Below are 19,678 nucleotides of genomic sequence, written 5' to 3' on the forward strand. Positions count from 1 at the left end.
ATGTTGGTATCATTAAGGACCGCCGAGTGACCATAGGGTCGTGACGTCCATTGGTCGGAGTCTCTCAGTCGTATAGCTGACCTAACTACCTGTTCCTTCCCTGCAATTACTATACCCTGCAGGTATAGGAAGGCATTTAGTGCATCACTTGGAGTGGTGCCAGTGATTGCCAGTAGTGATTGAACCGTACGTGGGTTCATGCCCCATTTTAATCCGATCGCTTTTTTGCAGGTGTATAGGGCCATATTGGCCTTCTTCACTCTTTCTTTCGTATTTAGGTTCCAATTTAACTTCCTGTCTATTACCAACCCAAGGTAACTGGCACTGTCGCTAAAGGTTAACCTACATTTGTTTAGTGTTGGGGGTTGAGCGGCGGAGTTTTGTACTTGTTAGTGAATAGCACAAGTTCCGTTTTCGAGGCATTTACACATAAACCGCACGATCTTGTCTATTCTGACAATCGAGCAAGTTTTGTGGTCATAAGATCAAAGAGTGTTTGTGGGAACTCCTGGCTCGACGTTGTTGAAGGCTCCCTCAATATCAAGGAATGCCGCTCGGGAGTATTCCTTAAGGTGTAGAGCTTTCTCTATACCTGAAATCACTTCATGCGGTAGGCGTGTTGTGAGTCTAGCAGCATCTGAGGGTTGTTGATTGTCCTCAGGAGAAAGGAGGTCAGACTAATCGGTCTGAAGTCCTTTGCCTTCGAGGCAAAGGCTTTCACCTAAAAACCTGGCTTTTCCCGCTTTCGGGATGAAGATAATTTCTGCCTTGAGCCATGCTTTAGGAATCTTTCCTACCTTTAGTATCTTTTTGAAGATATATTGCAACCAGAGGATAGGTTGGTCCCCAGCTCTCTGAAGTTGAGCTGGGATCACCTTGTCTGTACCTGGCGATTTAAACGGTTTGAAGCTGTTCACCGCCCAGCAAATGTTCCGTTTTGTAAGAAGGTGCGCCATCGATGTGGCTGGGCCTTCACCGGGGCGTTCCGGTGGTTCGGTGGTTGTGCACCCTGGAAAGTGGGTATCAAGTAGGATGTGTAGGGACTCCTTGCTGGAGTTGGTCCATGCCCCATGTGTACTCTTGATGTATCCCACAGAGGTATTTGTTTTCGAGAGGATCCTGAGCAGCCTTGCGGCTTCTGCCGTTTCTTCGATTCGGTACAGAATTTTTGCCAGGAGGCTCTTTTCGCTCTCTTAGTTTCTTTTTTGTATAGGGCAAGGCTGGTCTTGTAGTCTGCCCATAGATCGTCCTCGTTGCTGTTTTTGGCTTTATTAAAATTAGCTCTGCAGCTTTTACGTAGGACTTTAATGGTCTTCGACCACCAGGGGGGTTTCTTCTTCCCTCTCGGTTTAATGGGGGAACACGCAGCCTTAAAGGCTTTATGACATGCCTCCGTGAATCTATTTACAAGACTGTTAAGGTCGTCTTGTGTTTTAGGGCATGTTGATACTGTTGGGGGAAGAAGTTTATCCAGGGTTTTAGAATATGCCTCCCAGTTGGCTTTCCTGGGGTTTATATAACTATCAGCTATTGGGCATTCGAGAGATATTATCGTCTTTATGTACCTAAGGTCGGAGAAGGAGTGCTCTTCTAGGACTCTCCAGCTCTTGATAAGGCCTAGTATGCTATGGGACACTAGGGTAAGGTCTATGACCTCCTGTAGGTTCTTTATAATGAAGGTGGGGTCATTCTCCCGATTACAGAGAACCAGATTCGAGTTTACTATAAAGCTGAAAAGTGACTTACATTTATGTCCGAGCTTCCCCATTGGGTATGGTGGGCGTTGGCATCGCAACCTATCAGTAGGCCTGTGTTTGACCTCTCGCTGTCGCTGGTTATCTTGCGCGCGATGTCGCTGGGAGGGTCACATTGGTCGTGAGCCATATAGGACGACATGTGTCCCTTGCAGCTCTAGGCTAGCTGCTGTCTAGCTAAAATGCAGGTGCGAATTTTACCTTCCTTAGGTGCTACAGTCAGCTTGTAGTCCTTCGTCGCTAATCCACAGACCTTGTCTCAAACCACCCAAGGCTCTTGGATTAGGACTACGTCGCCTCCGCTTGATTCCAATCGCTTGACCACCTTCCAGTCTGCTGTTGGAAGGTTTGGGTTGCATCGCTGCATCATTAGCAGGATGCGTTGTGGCTCTCTTATGGAGGCCGGCACCCAAATTCTCGCCCTCGGTCTTCTGGGCACTTCGCTCCAGTCGACTGCTGCTAGTTTAGCGCCTGGATAAACTTCGCCTACTTGCGCTACCGATGTTTTATATAGCTGCACGGAGCGCTCATCTTCGCAGGCTATAATTTTCGTGTTACCCTGGAACCATCCCATGTCTTTGCAGACTGGAGGTGGGCCGGGGTCTTTGTCCAGGAGCTCGAAGCAGCGGTCGGCCAGTGCCGCTTCCACCCACTTCCACTGGTTCTTCGGGATTCTTCCGTCCGCGCTGCCTTTGTCGACGACGCCTATCAGCGTCCTCTCCTTGGCAATCTGCGCAAAGGACACATTTGGCAGTATCCTGGATCGCTTTGCAGCTGGTCCAGGTGTCTCTTGCGAGCGCTGCCTTTTTGGTTGCTGGGGCGGTTTATGCGGTTTCAGAGTAAAGTTCGGAAGCACTTCCGAGGCCCACTTTACTTTCTTCAGCCAGTCCTCTGAGGGGCTGGTTTCTGTGCTCGCGTACTGCCGACGGAGTATGTGCCCTGCACTCCTCTTTCCGCGTATGTGAACCGTTTAGCTTCGGCGCTGGTCGATGGCCCAGCCTCCCCCTCTACTTTGCCAGAAGGTCGGGCAGCCGCAATGTTGCTTAGCTTCCTCTCCAAGGCGTCAGTATTGGGGGGTGCTGTGCCACCCACCCCAGGATTAGAGTGGGGCCCCAACGGGCTCGCTCCCTCGCTGTCCACCGGGCAGTGTCTCTCTCATTTGTTTTTTTTTTGTATTTTTTTTTTGTTATTATTAAAATTTTTATTCATTCTGATCCCACGAGATGCAGAGAAGGGGGACGGTCAGCCCGGGCAGAGATCCACTTTGCCCAGGTAAGGCATCATTAGAACAGTGCTGCCATTTCCCTACACGACTGGGCTCTCGGCACGGGTCGAATGACACCTTAGTCCGGCCCGGTTTGAGGTGGGTGGGTGAGGATAGGTGTTGTGTGGGGAAGGGGAAGTGTGTGAGCTACTTAAACGAGGCGGCACCACAAGCGCATCGTCAGTGTTGCTACTTCGCAAACACCCGCTGGCTGTCCGGGGCTGTTTATTTCCGCTTATTCACAGATGACCTACCTAAGCCAGGTAGGCCGTTCGCTATCCGCAAACTGCGACCCGTCCGGTGGCCTCAGCTAGGCCCCTTGAGCCACCACACGCTCGTTGGATTCATCGCATAACATTCATTCATGATAACAAGAACACTTTGTTATTGCTTATCAGTAACCACTGTTTTGTTTTCTTTTGTTTTGTGAATCGAGTAGTACTTTTGCCTTATATTTACGAACTGAAAGTTTTTGCTAAGGCAAATTCGGCTCAAAAATTTACTTTTATTTCCGAAATTTTATTTTCACTTTCTCTCCTAGATGTTGCTCCTACAAGCAGTTCCGTTCGACGACGTCAATTTTCCTCTGTTGGCTTTGGCATTCCCTTACTCTTTTAATCGGTTGGTTAGGTCGACTTCCACCAGCTTGGTTTTGAATATGTAGATAATATAGATGGGAATCAGGGAATTTTGAAATGGAATTTTGAAATTCGCAGTGCTATTACGTCTTTTATTGTATTTTTCAAATTGCCATACTAATATTCTAAACTTAGATTATTAATAAGTGGTTTAACTTGTCTTCGATGAGCTTACGAAGGCTGCTGTTGTTTTTGGTGATTCCTCTCAAGGCGTCTGATTTTTGCGAGTTCTTCCCAATTTCTGATATGTACTCGTTAGTTGTTTAGAATCCTATCGGCTGCGTCAGTAAGAATTCCCGAGCTATGGTTGATTTTGTATACAAATTTTTTATACCCGGTAATCGAAGAGTAAAATGTATTTGTGTGAATAACGGTTTTATGTGACGCACAGAAGGAAACGTTTCGACCCATAAAGTATATATATTCTTGATCAGAATCAATAGCCGAGTCGATAGAGGCATGACTGTTTTTTCGTCTGTCCGTCTTGTTTGTCGGCTAGTTCTCAGAGACTATAAGAGGCAGAGCCACAAAATTTTTCACCCAGACTGCTGTATGCTCACACTGAAACCAGTGTATTAAAAAAATTAGCCCCGCCCCTTCCGCCCACGCTAAAGGGCGAAAACCTCCCAAACCTACAATTTTGAAGATAAAAGAAAACTAACAACGCCATTTCGTAGGGAATGACCACCAAATTGGGATTCGATTGGATCATTATTAAAGCCACAACGAAGAAATTAATTTGCCGTGGCTAAACCCACCCCGTCCCGCAGCTTATATTTGTTTGTTGAACATTCTCTCATTCACACTCTGCTTCGCGCAGTGTGACACGTCTCTGCCTCTGCAGCGTCTCTGCCTCTGCAGCGTCTCTGCCGTGACTCTGCAGTGTGTGCCTCTAGGGGAGGGTGCCGAGCCAAAGGAGCGTGTTGGCGTGAGTAGTGTTGTTAATGTAGACAGATGAAGAAACAATGTAACATTTGACAAATAACCACTAAGGTGCAGATGTAGTACTGAGTGCCGGGTATAAAAGTTGTGACGCGTAAGAAGCGTCTCGCACGTCCCTTCTCGTTTAAATAAATATTTGACTTATGTATGGCGTTCTTTAAATTCTATGGATAAATAAATATATTTAAATATATAAAATAAAAAATGTATCTACGGCGGGAATAGTTACGCAAATAGGGTTCGCCCCATTACACTTCGAATTCTCATAAAACCCTCTGCTTCCCTCTCCACAGAAAAAAATAATCATTTTGAAACCTTATTCTGCAAAGGTATACAATAACTTTTCTTAGATGTGATAAAATAAAAGTGGTAAGCCCATTCCTACAAAGATGAGGCTTAACGCCAGATCGGAAAGCAGTCTCGAGCCGTTGGAACTTAGTTCAGCGCTATTAATAAATAGGTGATTAAGACAAGTACTAGCTGGCTTAACAAATGTGGTAAAGTTGGGAAAACGTATAATCTCCGATGGCTGAAAATATATATTACAGTATTTAACGAATTAAGGATACAATGACTAACTTACAATTGATATGGAATCGTTAGAAATACGACAAAAGGTCATATGTTTGCCATTTATAAGTTCATGTTCGACGCGTTTAGTAAAAAGTGGCTCAGACCATGGTAATTGAATTAAATGGGACAGAAATGTGCGATCATGAAACTCCACAGGTTCAGATATAACCAGTTTGTCTGTAAGACAAAAGTAAGTGAATGCATATTAATACGCTAATACAACTTACTCAACAAAGACTCTTCGTACAGTAGATCCTCGACGGTCATGTTTAGGTGATTTTCCCTGGTTCTAGGGGATGCTCTTTTGGGAATATAATCTAAGAGATTACCGTTGTAAAGAAATAAATTTTCAACATCCGTCATGTTTAGAGAATAGAACTGGGAAACACCAAACATTTCAAAAAATTCTCGAACTGGCGTCATACTATAACAACCAGCCAACTCAATTTTCGGATAGTAAGTAATAAAAGAAAGACACATTTCTTGTTTGGTGGAGTATCCTCCGAAGGTGGGGCGTTTCCGCTCGATTGTCTCATAAGCACAGTCCGTAATAATGTAATCTCCAGGCAATACGACAGTTTCATTTGCAAGTTGATGAAATTGCTGATATCTGTAATCGAAGTTATCATCCTCAATAATGCGGCTTAATTCTTTGCCATTCCTAACATGACGAAGACTCATTTTCCGACCGGCTTGATGAGAATGAATCATTCCAGATATAATTTTAATGCCATTCTGAGGAAAAATCTAAATATTTTCTTGTTGGAGCTAATCAATTATTAACACTTATCACATTAATGCATACCACGCTCGAACATGAAGGTCCACAGATTCCAACACTGCGAAACAATTTCTGGCCAGGTGGAATGAGTTGAGTGTCGGATATAGAAATGCCACTGATCATTATACCCGCATCGTAAGGACGCAGATTGTGCGTGTAATGTAAACGGAACCCGGAATGATCTACGACTGAAATTACTACATATAAATATTATCTCTTTTTTAACATTACCACTCGTACTTACATTTTTTTCCATTAGGATTGTCATAATGAATTTCTAGCATGTAATACTTTACACCCATTGAGCCACCCATTGGTATGCCGACATGAGAAGGTAAAAACTGTCCCATGGACCCAGAAGACCAAACTGCAACTGCCATCGAGCAAGAATCCCAATCGCGTGGGGTCAATAGATTACTGTTGCACACTGTACCAGAACTTTTCACCCAAACGTCCCACGAAGCTGGATCCGATCCTGGATAAAAATTAGTTTGACATTCAAATAGGGTCATCTGATGAACAATATTTGTTTGCTTTTCCCTATGAAATAAATATAAAAAAAAAAAAAATTCATAATAAGTATTTGAAATATTAAGCAGACAAGTTTATTACCCAGAACGAGACAAGAGGGCTTCATAACCAATTATATGATGTTTTTTGGTTAGCTTGGGGAGGCGAACAATTTTACACCAGTATAGAGTGTCCATTGATGGTTCGATCGTTACATTATTTACTGTTACGTCCCATTTGCTGTCCAATGAGTCTGTTTCTCCGCTATGTTTTTGGAACATAGGAGAAAGTAAATGCAATGATTTTTCGCCTCGATTCCGACCATGTCCTTTTAAGCTGCCATAAACCGGGTCAGTGTCACCAAAAGACCAAATAACTTTAAAAGTATCCCCCTATACACAATTAAAGAAAAAAAATGTATTTATAAGGTTTCTATATTCTTAAATTACATACGGTTAATGGCATATCATACGGATCGCATGTGTCTATTTTTCGAGTGAATTGAACTAGGGTGTGAGAATCATTTTGATGACCAAAGATAACGTGGTAGTTTTGGGTATCATCTTGTATTGGCGCCCCGTTTGAAGAATCAATCGATCCGTGACAGTCCTATAATAATATTTAATTGCGACAGAATAATTAACAATTATGAAGTAGTTTTAAAGTTAAATCTTTTACGAACAAAAGGAGTTCACCTTTGTTATAAACACACTTGTACATATATTTATGTTTGTATTTACAAACTTTTGTATGTATGTATTCGTTTATATATACCTTTACCTTACAGCCTAAGGCTTAGACCCTGGATTTGTACAATGACACACTTCATCATGTACATATGTACGTGCACAGTTTCGTACCTCTTTATGTAACGACTACTTAATTATTAATTAAATATGCAGTCTAAATTAAGAAACTTACTAACGCATTTGCTTGGCCAGTTCGGTCATCAACCCATAACAGCACAATGTCCGCTTCTGACATACGACCATCTTTTGAGAACCCGAGTCCAATAAAACCTTTCGTGTTAACCTTAACTTCAAAGTTAATAATTTTCTCGTTTAGATTTATCCACCATTGAAGCCAATATAAGCCATTCGAGTCCATCATAACATGACGCTTCCAGTTTTGATGATGCATTGAACCACCACAGTCAACCACATTGTATGTCGTATTATTATTATGACCAGCTTCGGAAAAACATAGACACAACTGTACATAAAGGATCCAGAATGAAATTAAGATTGGTAACATAATAGTAATCTCAAATAATTGTGAATACGATTATCAGTCCCAAATCATTCGATTCCTTATGACCACGAACGCGGTTAAATGATTTTCAGTGAAAAATGTGTTGAGAGCGATCACTTTTATTTTCTTTTCTTTGCCAGGTAATGAAATAATGAAATTTACATTTCAACCTTGTTTATCACATTTCATACATTATGTATCTTTGTTTTGCTAATACATTTGGCGCCAATCTTTATAAATATGTGCAAAAATGGTCCCTCTACAAATACTAACTGTGGAAATCTACTATGCTCGATGCGTCAAGAAAAACTACCAAAAAATAATGATGTTTAATCAGCATGACCATAGACAATATAATAGTAAGATAAATAACGCCATATTGTTTTTAGCACTCAACATTTTGTAGGTTTTTTATAATATTTTGTGAAGTATATCAATATGAGATCCAAGAACAATGACAGCAAGGAGCAAGAAGTCCCAAAAACAGCTGAACGTGTGCCCCTAATGTTGAGGTACCAAACACGGAAGGACTAAAAATATCGTGCACTCAATTGCGCTTAGAATTTAAAAAGCATATTCCCGGCTCAGAAAGATGTAATTTTTAAGTACATCTGTATGTATGTCTAGAACGTGGGACTTCTGGAAAAGATTTGTTGGTAATGATGTAAATTAATTTTGATTATTACATATGTATATGAATAATTAAAAAATGAAGAGCAAATAATATTAAATGCAAATATAAATTAAGAATAGGTTATAATTTTTAAAATAATTTATTTGTTTATTCTTTTGTTTTTGTAGATGATCATCCGTATTTAAAAAAAAATGGGGGTTGGCAAAAGAGAGAAAAACACACTTGCTGGCGAATTATGCCAGCAGAAAAGTGTGACCAGAAGTGAAAACCGCATTCCGCACGGTTACACTTCTCAGGCAGCTGTGCTGTTTTGTTTACCTTTTTGAAAATGTGTGAAAATGGAATAAAAGGTTAATAAGATAATGAATTCGAAATGGAAGATTGCTTTTAGTGGGATTGGAGGCTCTTGCATGATCGGATTAGGACAATCAACGAAATAAGCGACAACTTTGATTAACCCCATATCTGCAGGAAAGAAACCAGAGCGGTCGTGGTCCATACATTTGAGTATTATAAATATTTAAAATATGTGTACATTTATGGAAACCCATGAAACGAAACCCTTTGCATATTCCGCAGTTTGAAAATATAACAGAGAATTTGCATATGTCTGGGAATAACATCTGAAGCTTTTTTTGATTGGTGGAGCAGCAAGACCGTGCCAAGGAATATTTGCGCCCGTTGCAAAGTTGTAAAACGGCGCCTCCAAGCACCCTTCCTATTCTTCATTGGATAGTTTCGAGCCCAGATTGTCGCCATCGCCCCTTGGCGATGTGGAGCAGTACTTGGTCCCAAAAGCAAAACAACTTAAAACATTTTGTTATATATATATAATATATAATAATTGTTTCCTTTTCTGCCGTTTGATGGCCTTAAGCTAGTTTAGACGCACGGTGTTCATTTATCTTTTAACTTCATCGGCATTGTTGCCATAAAGCAACTATATAAGGAGGTCTCGTCGGAAAAAATTAGGCAAACGTGCAAATGAAAAGTACGGGTGAAAGGGCTCTCGCTGTAAGTGTGAGGGCAACGACAATGGAGTGTGCTGATTAATCATTTGAAGGCACTGTGAAAAAACATAATAACTGTTTCATAATTTAATTTTTAATAGTTTGCTACATAATAGTTGCCTGTTTTAAAAAAATAAACATTTTGAAAACATTTGGAAAAAACATTTTGTCCGCAACCAACCTATACTATTTCGTTAGTGCTTGTGCGCACAACATTTTCTTATCGGTTCCATACGAATATCATCCCTGATTTTTTTTTCGACCCCTATTTTACGACCTGAGTACTAGGCTTTACCAAAAAAAACTATTAACAATTGAATTTAAAATGTTCATGTTGTATTACCTACTTTTTATTCACGCGATGTTTTTATGAAGTAGCCGGGTCAGCTGTTTTTGTCTGTCAGAAACGATGAGAAAATTGAGCGTATCAATTCAAATTTTGCCAATGGCAGAGCACCTAGAAACGGAAGGTAACAGGCTCTGCACACTGAGCCCATCCAAGGGGAACGTTGAGATTTTTTAAAAGATGTGAAACTTTAGTTCAAATTGGCACCATCCACCATTCTTGATAAAACCACTGATGCTCACAATTTCGGGCAGGGGAAAATTTGTTGAATTCCTAAAGTTAAAATGAATAATAATAATATAGCAATGGTTATGAGTGTTATTCAGCAGCAGAATATTTTCTTGCATAAGCTAATAATGTTGCTTGTCATGATGACGAAGAGGACAAAATTGACGAGGAGGAGATAATAGAAGGGATATCTGTTTTCGACTTTCCATCGAACCTCTCCATCCAATCTCGGGCCCAGCTTCCTTCATGGCCTGTGCAATCTCCATGTAGACGTAGGAATTAATTTCGGGCTCCACATAGATCTTCAATATTCTCCTGCCACAGGTCTATCAGCAGGCCCTTCATCTCCGATGACAATTTCACCCTGCTCCTGCTGTTCTCTTCTTCTCTGCGAAATTGAGAAATACTAATGTTAGTTTGTAACAACAATTAAAATATAACATGTATATTACTTACCACCGCTATTTCCTGATCCTTGTTCCATTTTAATTTGATTTTATGTTTGAATTATCCCGCTCTACTCTGGTACAATGTTCAAGTGTTTTGTTGTTGGGTTTCCTCTCACAAAGTTTGATATCTTCCTGGGGCCTATAGTAGCCATTTCTGAAATGTCGTTTAGAAATGGTGATCCCAGACATCTTAACATCCTTCTACTGAGAGCCGGACAGGATCAGAACAGATTTTCTTCTGTCTCCTCCTCATCTTCGTCTCTACAGCTACGACAGAAGTCGTTATATGGGGCACCCAGCCTATTTGCGTGGTTGCCTATCAGCACTAAGCAAACAACTCATAGAGTGGTCAAATGGTGTAAAAACTGGCCGCCTAATCAGTATACTGTATTGGCTCCCAGTGCCTTCAGCTCTTGGTGAGAGAGCCTTCGGCTGAGAGAGTTTGGCGTTGGCTCTCTTGAGCATTGAACGCAAAGCGACTCGCAAGAACAAAGTTTTGTTTTTCCTTTTCAAGTCTGCTTCGTAATTTCATGTGTGCGGTGACACATATGTACATATATAAATGATGGCAATGCGTGTAATTGCGTGCTTTTAATTTTTAGCCCTTGAGACGTTTGGCACTTTTGTGTTGCTTCTGACCTCACATACCCTTCCTTCAAACTTGAGTATTTCAGCTTGCCCCAAAAAAATAAATAAATTGACTTTGTGTATCCTCTATGCTCATATATTTCTTAAATACAGTTAGTACGAAAGGGACAAACGGCTATAAACATCTAAATATGAGACGTACACTGTGTGAATAAACACAGAGAGACACACACGAGACTACAAAACCAACTTGAAAAGGAAGTCTCCACTTATAACTCTATGTTTATTCACACAGTGTACGCTGAATACTCTATTGCCATTATTCATTAATTGTATACATATTCAGATGTTTATATCCGTTACCCCTTTCATCCTAAATTATATAAAGCATATAAAGATCACACAAAATATATTTATTTTGATATTGTTGGGCAAGCTTCTTCATAAAGTCTTGAGGGTATTCTTTTGGAATGGTATGTGAGCTCAGAAGCACCACAAATGTGCCAAGCGTTAAAAATGAAAACGCTTATGAAGTCGAGAATAGACACACGCATTGGCATCATGTATCTACACCGCACACATGAAATTAAGAAGTAGTCTTGAAAAGGAGAAAATAAAACTTTGTTTTTGCTAGAGTCGTTTTGCGTTCAACGATAAAGAGAGCCAACGCCAAACTCTCTCAGCCGAAGGCTCTCTCACCAAGAGCCGAAGGCACTGGGAGCCAATCCACTATTCTAATTAGGCAGCCAGTTTTTACTCGATTTGCAGTCTATATGAGTTGTCAATGCCCTGTAAGAGAGCGAATGACTACGCTGCACCTGTGTGTGCTAAGTTTGCATAGTTTAACGGTGCTCTTTTTCGAGAAGTCTGGACACGTTTGTCGGGTGATGCGACATCCCGTGACCATTTGCCAGCTGCTGTTTGTTTGCAGGGTATAGTACTCTTTTATTTTGAGCTTGCAAGTGGCCATTGGCATCCGTATTTCCTCCTTATCTTGATTAAAGGGGAGTGTAGTGCCGGATCTGGCCAACTCGTCTGCCATGCAGTTGCCTTCAATGTCCTGGTTGTAGAGATTTGCGACAATTTGCCACTGTGGTCGAATTCGACGAAATCGCGTTTAGTGATTTCAGTGCAATGTCGCTAAAGGTTAACCCACATTTGTTTAGTGTTGGGGGGTTGAGTGGCGGAGTTTTGTATTTGTTAGTGAATAGTACAAGTTCCGTTTTCGAGGCATTTACACCTAATCCGTACGATCTTGTCCACTACTTTGCAGCCTCAGAGGGATCCTTGCCTATCTCCACCACTGTATTGTCGGCGTCCGACTCGCCGGAACTTCCGTTCCGGCACATTGCCTCGAACTCCAGCATCAGCTCCGACTCTAGGGAGTCACCTTCGTGGGCCAACTCGGGTGGCTCCATCTCCGAGGCAACATCCTGCTCGACTGGGTTGTCCGACTGCGTCCGACTTGTACACCTTTATGGTGACGGAGCTGAACCCGAACTTTTGGTCTTGCCCTGGAACCATCCCATGTCTTTGCAGACTGGAGGTGGGCCGGGGTCCTTGTCCAGGAGCTCGAAGCACTGGCTCCTCGGGATTCTTCCACCCGAGCTGCCTTTGTCGACGACGCCTATCAGCGTCCTCTCCTTGGCAATAAGCGCGAATGGACACATTTGGAAGTATCCTGGATCGCTTTGCAGCTGCCTTTTGGGTTGCTGGGGCGGTCTGTGAGTTTCCATATTAAAGTTCGGAAGCACTTCCGAGGCCCACTTTACCTTCTTAAACCAGTCCTCTGAAGGGCGGGCTTCTGTGCTCGCGTACTGCCGACAGGGTATGTGCCCTGAACTCCTCTTTTCAGCGTACGTGAACCGTTTAGCTTCGGCGCTGGTCGGTGGCCCAGCCTCCCCCTCTACTTTGCCAGGTCTTTCCTGCTATCGAGCGGGTTAGGCCAGGCCTTTGGGCCGCTGCTGTTCCCTGCTTGGGATTGCTCCCTTCAGACGTTTGGAGAGGGTCTTTCTCATTTGAATTTTCTTTAATATTATTCCAGAGATCAACGTTGCCCAGGTAAGGCATCATTAGAGGGCTGCCATTTCCCTGCGCTCTCCGTTCACGACTGGGCTAGTTTTTATACAGGGCCCCCAGCCAGACTGACTCTCGGCACGGGTCGAATGACACCTTAGTCCGGCCCGGTTTGAGGTGGGTGGGTGGAATGAGGATAGGGGTTGTGTGTGAGCTATTTATTCAAGGCGGCACCACAAGCGCATCGTCAGTGTTACTACTTCGCGAGCACCCGCTGTCCGGGGCTTTTTATTTCGGTAGTCTCCCTCCGAGACAACTGTGTTGATATTCTTTGGAATGCCCGCTTATTCACAGCTGACCTACCTACCAAAGTAGGCCGTTCGCTTTCATCGTTTGTATTTAAAAATATTTGAATAAATATCGCATGGGAACGTGCAAACTAGGAACCCCCCAGATGGATGGTGGAATACCTGGGACATTTTCGGAACGGAATACCCTTAGGGACCATCCCAGAAATGGATGGTGGAGCGTGACCGTTTACGGTATATCGGTATATATAGGTATATTTTGACAATTTTTCGGTACACTACGGTATATTTTTGAGATCGTTGTTCCCACTCATTGTCGGGAGGCGTCTGGCACAGCCTAAACTTGCAAAACGCAGCATAATTTGTACTCAAAATGAGTAATAACTTTAAGCAAAAATATGGACCGGAGTTGGAAGCCCAGCCGGACAGAAATGCATTTCTTTGCAGGAGTAAAAATTCAGCGGGTGCACATTGCAAGGCTTGCAAAATAGACTTCAAGAGTCGCATTGCCTCCATTAGACGGCACGCTGACACACAAAAACATAAAGACAAAATTAAACTGTTGGCGCCAAAGAAGAAGAGCAGAACTTATGTTTGTAGCTTATTTGTTTTCAATTGATTTGAGTAGCGAGAAAGCAGAGGACTTGTTCGAATCTTTAAATAATGGAATAAAATAATTTGATTTCGAAACTCAGATCGAAACGATAAGGGACGTGTGAGACGCTTCTTACTCGTCACAACTTTTATACCCGGCACTCTGTACAACATCTGCACCCTAGCGGTTATTTGTCAAATTTTACATTTTTTTCTTCATCTGTCATCTACATCAACAACACTACTCACACCAACACGCTCCGTTAGCTCGCCGCCCTTCCCTATACCCACACACTGCAGACTCGCGGCAGAGGCAGCGGCCGCACAAAAAAGAAAAAACAAATATAAGCTGCGGGACGGGGTGGGTTAAAATTTGCCATAGGTAGACGGACGGCAGAGGCAGGGGCCGAGTGAAGCAGAAGCAGAGTGTGAATGAGAGAATGTAAAAAGAACAACAAAAGCTGCTGGACAGGGTGGGTTTAGCCACTGGAAATTAATTTATCCACTGTGGCTATAATAATGGTGATTTGATAGATATGGCTATTCCCTACGGAATGGCGTTTTTAGTTTTCTTTTATCTTCAAAACTGTAGGTTTGGGAGGTTTTTGCCCTTTTGCGGAGGCGGAAGGGGGCGGGGCGAATTGAAATACACTGGATTCAGTGTGAGCATATAGCAGTCTGGATGCAAAATTTGGTGGCTCTAGCTCTTATAGTCTCTGAGAACTAGACGACAAACAAGACGGACGGACGGACAGACAGACATGGCTCTATCGACTCGGCTCTTGATGCTGATCAAGAGTATATATACTTCATGGGGTCGGAAACGACCTCACAAATACAATATACCCTATTTACTCTTCGAGTACCGGGTATCTTTTAGAATTGTTTAAAACACGAGAAGGGACGTGTGAGACGCTTCCTACGCGTCACAACTTTTATACATGGTACTCACCTTAGAGGTTTTTTTCAACTTTAAATTTTTCTTCGTCTGTCATAACTAACATAACTTTTAGTTCGCCCCCCCCCCTCCCCAAGAGCGGCACACTGGGCGAAGCTGAGTGTGGGATGAGAGAATGTGAAAAAAACATAAAAAGCTGCTGGGCGGGGCCACTCCAAATTAATTTCTTCATTCTGGTTACATAACTTCCCCCTTCCCTAGAACCGCACACTACACGAAACAGTGTGGAATGGGAGAATGTGCAAAACAAAAAATAGTGCTGCTGGGTGGACGTAGCCACTGGAAATTAATTTCTTCTTTGGCTATATAAAAGATCCAACCTGATCCCAATTCGGTGATCTTCCCTACGGAATGTCATTTTTTTATCAGCTCTCCGAACTTCTCTATCAGCAGTTCGGAGGAACAATTTGGTTGCTCCAGCTTTAATAGTCACCGAGAACTAGCCGACAAACAAGACGCACGGACAGACAGACATGGCTACATCGATTCGGCTATTGATGCTGATCAAGAATTTATGTACTTGGTGGGGTCGGAAACGCTTCGTTCACTAATTTCGTCTTCTCATTATTAAGAGTGTTTTGTTATTGTTTGTCTTGAATCGTCGTAAAAACTGTTATTACACCCATTTTAGAATCGTAACACTATCTTACGATGTGTGACCCACTGCCTGTCCCCATCCTGCAGCTGTCCGCAAAAAAAAACAAAAAGGATCTTAGTGCCCTACTCCAACATACTTTTCACGGCATTCTCTTCCTTGATTTTGAACATTTGTAAAAATGTACTTTAGCTACAATTTAATATTTAAAACATGTGCGTCCAGAGAGTTACTATCTGCATTGTAAAAAGCTTCGTCGATTAAATAAGTTTTTCATGTTATCTTCTTTTTCGGGGACTACTGCCACCGAAGTAATATTTATGCTTTTTTTCTTTCACGGTACATGTTTTATTTGCTATTTCCAAAAATCGATTTTATATTATGAAGACTTTTCATCCAGCCAAATCGATTTAACGCAGTTCATGCAATGAATCTGAAACGATCAAAGCACTACTTGACCTCCTTGACTTGCAGTCCTGGGGGCAAAGACTGCTTAATTTTGTCCGCTTTTTCCTTATCCTGTACCACTAACGTGTACAAAAAGCGCGAGCAGCGGATCTTGAACTTTGTATTTGTAGGATTCTTCTTGATTTTCACAGCACGCGCATCTGAACGACGTGCTTTATTAAGAAAATCTTTTACTTCTTTTATTTCTCGTGGCATCTATGTTTGAAAACCGTCAATTTGATAAGAAATCTTTTATTGGGGGAAAAAACAAGACTTACTTTGGTTTATTTCGTCAGATCCAACTAAAATCTCGAAAATTCCGTATTGGTCGGCCTAAAGAAGAATAGGAAAGGAAATCAAACCATCCATTTCCGGTGAGCAATAGGGTCGGGAGAAAATCGATAGTGCCATCGATACTATCGATGGTTGACAAATAAGCCAACCATCGACTTTTTCGGTACACCATCGATAGTATCGACCTCCAAGACTTCAAGAAAAGCCTAGTCTCAGATCGAAAAGAAGGGGCCGCTACAAATATCAGGAATGATATTCGTATGGAACCGATACGAAATTTTGTGCGCACAAGTTACTTTTTTAGCGACTGTACGCCAGGCAGTACTCAGATTGACAAAAAAACAGGCCGAAATAATCTAGAGAGTATTGAAAGTATTTGTGTGGTATTCGTTGGTATTTTGCTTGCAGCTCTGTAAAGATCTGTTTTAATTTCCAAAAGGGTACCTAGCAAACAGTGAGTAAAGTCTCTATCAAATGAAGGCAACAATGCCGCTGAAGTTGAAAGATAAATGACCAACGTGCCTCTAAGCGAGCTTAAGGCCATCAAACGGCAAAAAAGGAAACAATTATTATAGATTAATGGGATTATATTGAATTTATTTGCATTTTTAATATGCTTAACTTATTTGACCGCCAATATCTTCATGTTGCCAAGACACAGACCCGACTGGGCTGTTAGCAAAATGTTTTAAGTTGTTTTCCTTTTGGGACCAAGTACTTCTCCACATCGCCAAGGGGCGATGGCGACAATCTGGGCTCGAAACTATCCAATGAAGAATAGGAAGGGTGCTTGGAGGCTCCGTTTTACAACTTTGCAACGGGCGCAAATATTCCTCGGCAAGGCCTTGCTGCTCCACCAATCAAAAAAATTGTCTGTCATATTTTCAAACTGGGCAATATGCAAGGGTATCGTGTCATGGGTGTCCATAAATGAAAACATGTATGATTTATAAAACTCAAATGTATAGAAAACGACAGTCTTGGTTTCTTTCCTGCAGATATGGGTTTAATCAAAGTTCTCGTCGCTTATTTCGTTGATTGTCCTCCTTCTCCGATCATGCAGGAGCCGCCAGTCTCACTAAAATAATCTTCTGAATGGATCCATTTTGCATTCATTGTTTTATTAACATTTTATTAAATTTCCACACATTTTAGAAAAGGTAAACAAAATAACACAGCTGCCTGAGAAGTGTAACCGTACGGAATGCGGTTTTCACCTCTGTTCACACTCTGCTGCTAGCAAAATATATTGCACATCTTGCTAGCAAGTTTTTTATCGATCTGAGTACTAGGCTTGAAGTCTAGAAAACGCCGCTGGAAAAATCAGGGATGATATTCGTATGGAACCGATAAGAAAATTTTGTGCGCACAAGCACTAACGAAATAGTATAGTGCTCGTTTGCTTGTCGACGCGGAGGTTGGTTGCAGACAAAATGTTTTTCTTCATATATTTTCAATATGTTTTTTTTTTCAAAACAGACTACTATTATGTAGCAAACTATTAAAAATTAAATTATGAAACAGTTATTATGTTTTTTCACATTGCCTTCAAATGATTAATCAGCACACTCCATTGTCGTTGCCATCACACTTACAGCGAGAGCCCTTTCACCCGTACTTTTCATTTGCACGTTTGCCTAATTTTTTCCGACGAGACCTCCTTATATAGTTGCTTTATGGCAACAATGCCGATGAAGTTAAAAGATAAATGAACACCGTGCGTCTAAACTAGCTTAAGGCCATCAAACGGCAAAAAAGGAAACAATTATTATATATTATATATTAATGAGATTATATTGAATTTATTATCATTTTTAATTTGCTTAACTTATTTGAACGCCAGTATCTTCATGTTGCCAAGACTCAGACCCGAATGGGCTGTTAACAAAATGTTTTAAGTTGTTTTCCTTTTGGGACCAAGTACTTCTCCACATCGCCAAGGGGCGATGGCGACAATCTGGGCTCGAAACTATCCAATGAAGAATAGGAAGGGTGCTTGGAGGCGCCGTTTCACAACTTTGCAACGGGCGCAAATATTCCTTGGCACGGCCTTGCTGCTCCACCAATCAAAAAAAAGCTGCAGATGTTATTCCCAGCCATATGTTAATTCTCTGTCATATTTTCAAATTGCGGAATATGCAAGAGTATCGTTTCATGGGTTTCCATAAATGAAAACATATATGATTTATAAAACTCAAATGTATAGACAGCGACAGTCCTGGTTTCTTTCCTGCAGATATGGGTTTAATCAAAGTTGGCGTCGCTTATTTCGTTGATGGTCCTCCTTCTCCGATCATGCAGGAGCCGCCAGTCTCACTAAAATAATCTTCTGAATGGATCCATTTTGCATTCATTGTTTTATTAACCTTTTATTCAATTTTCACACTTTTTCAAAAAGTAAACGAAACAACCTTTTTTTTCAATCATCCATAAGTCCGCGGTCACACCGACTGTATTAAACAAACAAATTATAAGAACAAAAAACGAAGACAATAACAGGTGTCCGTCAAATTGAATGGTTGTACAACACTAGAGAGACGCGTATCTCGTAAAGTAAAAAAAGTAGCTTATTTCGTGAAATTGAGCCGAAACTCGCATATAATAAGCAATAACCCGATCACCCGTGGTTACCCCACATCCTGATAAAGACGGCGGGACAAAAATGGCAGTAGATCCGTAGTTTTTTCGGATAACCTTGCCTCGCCGCAATGGCGGCCCAGCAAAGCCAGTAACACGGAAGCTGGTGCAGCGTAATCCGGAACCATGGCTGGAATAGGAAGGACCAGGATGGCCACGGAGAAGGCCACAGGATCAAGGATCCTAGTGGAGACGCGAAAAAAGAGGGAAGGAGACGCCAGACCTGCTTTTGCGGCAGGCGTAAAAATGTCGGGAAAAACAACAGGTACGACGACAAAAACCCTCATGAAAGAGAACAAGACGAAAAACAAAACTACCAAAACAATTACTAGTGTGAAAGAGAAGGCCCATGTGGATGTTTGTCAGACGGCCGTGAGTACAAGATCAACAAAAACAACTATCAACAACAACAAAAACGACAACAACAAAAACAACAACAACAAATACTACGGGGGCCACAAAGGCCCTTTTGTAGTGTACATAGACACATTAAGCGATAATAATTCAAGGATTGCAATTAACCAGTTCGAGCTATCCGAACTGTTGATAAAACTGGGTCTGGGCGGAATAGAGGAGGTCGAGAGGATAGGCTATGGCAGGTGCAAGGTTGTATGCAGGTCGGCCGACGGTGCAAACAAGCTTGTGGAAAACAGTGCCTTCGACGCCCACGGGTACTCTCCCCGAATTTTGCGGCACTTTGTGCAAATAGGAGGGCCTAATCTTTGGGATCCCTGGCCACCACTCGGAGGAGCAGCTCTCGGAGCTGATCATTTCGGACGTCTCCATAGAGGGAATACAACGTATTTCTAGAACAGACAGAACCTCGGGGAATAGGGTACCCACCGCCAGGGTCAAACTCTG

At 42.0% G+C, this 19,678-nt stretch overlaps 2 protein-coding genes across 4 annotated transcripts; both read right to left on the reverse strand.

The window, feature by feature from the left end:
- Positions 1-1,379: 1,379 nt before the first annotated feature.
- Positions 1,380-16,318, reverse strand: LOC117591303 (60S ribosomal protein L38). Of its 3 annotated transcripts, none has more exons than XM_034284509.1 (4): positions 16,165-16,318; positions 15,866-16,102; positions 15,026-15,029; positions 1,380-1,390 (listed from the first exon to the last, which is right to left on the reverse strand). In XM_034284509.1, the coding sequence occupies exon 2, from the start codon at positions 16,100-16,102 to the stop codon at positions 15,890-15,892; it is 213 nt and encodes a 70-aa protein (XP_034140400.1). In that variant the 5' UTR covers positions 16,165-16,318; the 3' UTR covers positions 1,380-1,390; positions 15,026-15,029; positions 15,866-15,889. The 3 variants fall into 3 exon arrangements, with proteins under 3 accessions (XP_034140400.1, XP_034140401.1, XP_034140399.1); XM_034284510.1 differs by lacking the exons at positions 1,380-1,390; positions 15,026-15,029 and adding exons at positions 2,687-2,698; positions 7,983-7,985; XM_034284508.1 differs by lacking the exons at positions 1,380-1,390; positions 15,026-15,029 and having other exon boundaries at positions 15,772-16,102.
- Positions 4,720-7,938, reverse strand: LOC117591302 (MOXD1 homolog 1). The gene is made up of 8 exons (XM_034284507.1): positions 7,384-7,938; positions 6,916-7,071; positions 6,565-6,854; positions 6,197-6,492; positions 5,977-6,140; positions 5,399-5,918; positions 5,182-5,348; positions 4,720-5,127 (listed from the first exon to the last, which is right to left on the reverse strand). Exons 1-8 carry the CDS (start codon positions 7,714-7,716, stop codon positions 4,945-4,947), a joined length of 2,109 nt encoding a protein of 702 aa, XP_034140398.1. The 5' UTR covers positions 7,717-7,938; the 3' UTR covers positions 4,720-4,944.
- Positions 16,319-19,678: the final 3,360 nt, after the last annotated feature.

Source organism: Drosophila guanche, unplaced genomic scaffold (assembly GCF_900245975.1).
Source record: "Drosophila guanche unplaced genomic scaffold, DGUA_6, whole genome shotgun sequence".
NCBI lineage: Eukaryota > Metazoa > Arthropoda > Insecta > Diptera > Drosophilidae > Drosophila > Drosophila guanche.

Excerpts from the sequence above, each read along its gene's own strand:
- LOC117591302 (XM_034284507.1), bottom strand. The coding sequence starts at position 7,716 with ATGTTACCAATCTTAATTTCATTCTGGATCCTTTATGTACAGTTGTGT. Across the intron at positions 7,072-7,383 it reads CTGGCCAAGCAAATGCGTTA|GACTGTCACGGATCGATTGA; the intron begins GTAAGTTTCTTA and ends ATATTATTATAG. Across the intron at positions 6,855-6,915 it reads CGTATGATATGCCATTAACC|GGGGATACTTTTAAAGTTAT; the intron begins GTATGTAATTTA and ends AATTGTGTATAG.
- LOC117591303 (XM_034284509.1), bottom strand. The coding sequence starts at position 16,102 with ATGCCACGAGAAATAAAAGAAGTAAAAGATTTTCTTAATAAAGCACGT.